Genomic DNA, 4,759 nt, shown 5'->3' with positions numbered 1-4,759 from the left:
GACCAAAGAAGAGACAAAAAAAAAAAAAAAAGAAAGAAAGAAAGAAAAAGGAAAAAAGCTCTTCCAGCTCATGAATAAGCAGACCCCATCCAACCACCTCCCAAGATGTGGCTGCTGGCTCTGAGAATTAACCCCAACATAAATAAGGGTCTAGAATGTCCTAATGCCAAGGCTTAGGAAGGAAGGAGATGAGTGGCCATTGGCCAGTAAACAGTGTATTGGTTCTGGAAACAGAGGTTCCCGGTTTGAATCCTGGCTCTACCATTTCCTAGCTATATGACCTTGAGCTGGACACTGAACCTCCTTTGGCCTCTTCCTCATCTGTAAAGTGGAGAAGATAAAACCTGTGCCTGGAGTTCCCACTGGGGCTCAGCAGGTGAAGAACCCAGCATGGTGTCAATGAGGATACAGGTCCAATCCCTCACCCCACTCAGTGGGTTAAGGAACCAGCATTGCTGCAAGCTGTGGCATAGGTCGCAGATGCGGCTTGGATCCAGTGTTGCTATGGCTGTGGCGTGGGCCAGCAGATGCAGCTCCAATTGGGCCCCTAGTCTGGGAACTTCCATGTGCTGCAGGTGCAACCATAAAAAGAAAAACAAAAGATATTACCTGTGCCATGGGCTGCTCATTAGGCGTTAGTGAGGTAACAGACGTCGGATACCTAGCACAGTGTCTGGCACACAGGAGACACTCACGACTGGAAGGGGCCGCTGTTGTTAAGAACACCTACATGCTTTGAGAGTGTACTTCACGCCAAAGCCCAGAGCTAAAGCTAACATGGACAGGATGTGGGCATCCCCGGCCCAAAAAGAGTCAAAACCATGGGTTCCTGTCCCTAAGGGGAGGTGGGGGTTCTTGCCTGGTGGTACCTGGGTCTGAGCAGAGAGACCCAATTAGATTGGCCTCCTGGGGGTGGGGGGAGGTGTCACCTACCAGTAACATTCCACCTGGGTCTCCAGCTCTCCAGCTCCCCGGATTCCCCACAGGTCCCCAGACCTGGCCTAATCCACCCCATTCCAGGCTGTCCCCCATCAGGCTCCACTCCACGCCCTCTACACACAGAGACAAACGTATTTATCACAAAATCGTTTTTTATTGAGGGTTGGGTCAGGGACAGGAATAGGGAATGCACTGGGGGCCATATCCCAGTTGGCAGAGGGGTCAGGTGTTGGCGCACACCCTGCCTCCTCTAGGGCACCGCAGGGTGAGGCCTGACCCCCAGGCTCCGGCTGTGGCGCTAGACACCAGGCTGGAGTGGAGTTGGGGTTGCTTGGCCTGGTTCCGGCGGCTGGGCCAGGCTGCAATTCCCCCAAACGGCCACCAGAGGACAGCCGGCCCCCAGCGCAGAGGAATTCTCGGTTTCTAAGGTGATGGCTTCTTAAAAAAATAAAAAACCAGAGGCTGGTGTGTTCCCCCTTCCAACCCTAGGGGGGCGGGCCGGGGGAGAAGGCTCTGGCTTCTATGATCTCTTCGATAAAAAATAAGCAAAAATAATAACAAAATACGTGGTTTCTCTTTCCCTTTTCCCTGTCTAGGAACTGAGGTCAGAAATGGGAGTGTTGGGGACTGGGAGTACCCTAGTATGGCCTGGATTTCAAGGTGTGGGCCTCTTTTTCCCCTTAACACCCATAAATAAATTCATAAATAAATAAATAATAGATACTCTCTTCGTATGTGCACATATATACAGATATAGCTTTCTCTTATCTAGGCAACGGAGGAACAAACCTCTCTGACTCTTTAGATCAGAAACTCAAAAGTGACATGGTCAAGGTCAAGGGAGGCAGAAGATCAGGGACTTGGAATGGCACTGTAAAACACCCAGCAGCATACTGGAACTCCCAGCTAGCTGGGCTGTGGGACATTTCTGAGTGGAACCCTGATCCCCTGAACATGCTAGAACCATGGAGCTGGCTGGGCCCTGCAGGGATCTGAACAGAATCCTGTGAAACACCCAACGTCCTAGAACTCCAGAACCAGCTGGGTCTTGGGGTGTGGAGCTGGGGATTTGCAACAAAGCCCCGGAGGACCTAACATTCTGTAATTCTGTAATGATCAGGACTGAAGGGTCGCCAGGATGCAACTAGACGTCACTGGGAGAACGGGATCGGAAGGGAATCTTGGAAGAGGAACAGCAGCAGCAGACAGCCCACAGCACCTTCTGCACGTCCTGGTTGCGGAAGGCGTAGATAATGGGGTTGATCATGGAGTTGTAGGTAGCAGGGAGCAGGGTGAGATAAGTGTAGAGGGGCGGGGACTGGGCATCACCCAATAGGCAGTAGACGGTGAAGGGCAGCCAGCAGGCGGCAAAGGCGCCAAGCACCACGGCCAGGGTGGCGATGCCCTTTCGGGTGGCCACGTAGTGGGAGGCAGGCAGCAGGTGCCGCTGGAGGGCAATCTGCTGGGCATGGCGGCAGACGATGCGACAGATCTGGGCGTAGAGCTGCAGCATGATGCCAAACACCATGAAGAAGGCAACGGCCAGGACCACCAGATGGTTCTTGGAGAGTGGATATACCACACCACACGTGGCCGGGGCATCCAGGCAGTTCCAGGCCAGCACAGGCAGCAGCCCCAGGCCCAGCGCGCCCCCCCACACTAGGGCCAGCATCACATAGGTCCGAGTCACTGTGGTCTCTGAGTAGTAGGTGAGGGCATTGTACAGGGAAAGATAGCGATCAACAGTGATGGCCAGTAGGCTGCCGATGCTGGCAGTAAAGGCCATCGCCATCAGGCCAACCAGCACCAGGCTCATCTCGGCCGAGCCAATGCAGAAGACAGCAGCAAAGTGCATGACCAGGCCCAGGCCTGCCAGCAGGTCTGCCACAGCCAGGCTGCCCACCAGCAGGAACATGGGGGCACGGAAGGCGGGAGTGCCCACGATGATGGCCACCACCAGCGCATTCTCACAGGACACAAGGGTGCCTGAGATGCACAGCACTACATCCCAGGCCCTAGGTGAGGGCAGTGGTGCGTCTGGGTCTGTGGGGCCCTCTGTTGAGCCGATGCTGCTCATGTTCACGTTGCCCGGGCCAGCAGAGAGCCAGGCTAGGGGGCTGCCTGCACCCCACATCATGGTACCTGCAGGAGAAAGGCCCTGTGAGACGCTGGTAGGGCTGGGTGCTGTGTGGAGGGGTCTGGAAAAAGCAGGAGCCTCTCCTCGGGAGACCTGGCGGGTCCCAATGACTTGTCCCCCCCACTCATGCCCTGGAGCACTTTGGCCTCTCCCACGCCCCCAGGAGAGCAGGGGTCTCTTTTCCTGAAGATCCCTGTCCTGAGTCCCTTCACTTTCCCTTCCAACTCCCCAGAGTCCTGCAGGCCTCTTTTTCCCACGTGTGTAACCAGAGGAGGACAAGATGAAGGACTACTAAGTGGTAGGATCCAGGAGAAGCCGGGAAAGGCCCAGAGCTGGGGGAGGGAAAAACAGCTCAAGACTGAGGGCAGCTCTCCTCCCTCCCCACTAGAGAGGATGACGCTCCCTTTCGGAGGCTCAGACCCCTCACGATTCTCCTTTGAGCCAACCCCAGACTCCGCCCCCAGAAAATGCTCGTGAACTCCCGCCAGCCCCCACCCTGCACTCCTGGGGTAACAAACACCTGGGAAGTCAGCCCCCCAACACACAGCCGCCCAGACTTCTGTCCCCAGCTAGACCCCTCTTTCTGCCTGAGCCTCCGAGTCTTTGGAACAGTCACCCGCTGCTGGAAGCCTGGATCCCTGAGTCAGATCCCTCCTGCCCTGACACCTGGATTTTTGGCCTGACTCCGCCTCCTGCCCGGATGTCTGGATCCCTAAGTCGGACACCTTTTCCTGCTCGGACGCCTGGGTCTTTGCCCCAGACGCCTCCTGCCCGCCCAACCTCAAATGACCATCAGTCCCTTCAGGGCCTCAGGTCCTTGCAGGAGTGCTCACCTCTCGTCAGGTCACCCAATGGACGGCTCTCAGCACCCAGACACTGGGTCCCCTCCTGGTAGCCCAGACTCTGCGTTCCCAGACTCGAACTCCGACCCCGGTCAACTGCTGGGAGCCTTACCGCCTCCCCAGCGCCCCTGCATCTTGTGTGCCCTCCCGGCAGCCTGGTGGCCGCGGCGGGGCCCGCTACTCACCTCTCGGGACCGGGCGCGGCCGGGCCGCGGGGAGGCTCCGCTTGGGTCCGGGCTGCGCAGGGTGTGCGTGGACCCCGAGAAGCCCCCGCGGCCGCGGGAGAAGCGGCGTGAGTCACCCCGCCCCGCCCCGCCCCCGGCCACCGGTTCGGTGACGTCAGCGACATCACTGGCCAATGGGTGCTTTGCGCTGGGGCGCAACGCGCGCCGCTAAGCATAGTAATGAGGCCTCGTGCCTCCCGCTCCCCCATTCATAAAAAGCGACCGTGGCCGCGGCCCCGCCCCCTCCTGAGTCGGCCTGGGCTGTCCTTGACGTGACGCCCTCTACCGCCGGGGGTTTCGGGGCGCTGGTTGGAGAGCCTTGAAATCCCAGGGAGGCTGCGGGGGATGTGTAAGGGAAGTGGAAGGGGTACCTGGATAGGCTGCCGGGTGATGGGACCCTCGGGTGGTAGAGACAGGCGGACGGAATTCAGGTGACGGGGATCAAGTGATGAGGCTGAACCGGCGTCCCAGGTGAAGATGACGCAGGGTTGCCAAGATGATAGGGCCCTGAGGTGACAGTGACAGGAGCACGGGGAGCAAGGAGGTGGGTGGCAGTGACGGTAAGAGCATGGTGACAGGATCTTGGGTGATGATGAGGTAAAGCGGGAAGCTCCCAA

The 4,759-nt window shown here is 57.9% G+C and overlaps 1 protein-coding gene across 1 annotated transcript; it reads right to left on the bottom strand.

Annotated features, from left to right (window-relative positions):
- Positions 1,077 to 4,172, bottom strand: GPR3 (G protein-coupled receptor 3). Its single transcript, NM_001257225.1, has 2 exons — positions 4,104 to 4,172; positions 1,077 to 3,081 (listed from the first exon to the last, which is right to left on the bottom strand). Exon 2 carries the CDS (start codon positions 3,074 to 3,076, stop codon positions 2,084 to 2,086), a length of 993 nt encoding a protein of 330 aa, NP_001244154.1. The 5' UTR covers positions 3,077 to 3,081; positions 4,104 to 4,172; the 3' UTR covers positions 1,077 to 2,083.

This window comes from Sus scrofa, chromosome 6 (assembly GCF_000003025.6).
Source record: "Sus scrofa isolate TJ Tabasco breed Duroc chromosome 6, Sscrofa11.1, whole genome shotgun sequence".
NCBI classification, from domain to species: domain Eukaryota; kingdom Metazoa; phylum Chordata; class Mammalia; order Artiodactyla; family Suidae; genus Sus; species Sus scrofa.
The sequence above is the reverse complement of the archived record's forward strand: the minus strand, read 5'-3'. Positions and strand labels throughout refer to the sequence as shown.

What these genes read in the sequence shown, in the direction of transcription:
- GPR3 (NM_001257225.1), bottom strand. Translation starts at nt 3,076, where the DNA reads ATGATGTGGGGTGCAGGCAGCCCCCTAGCCTGGCTCTCTGCTGGCCCG.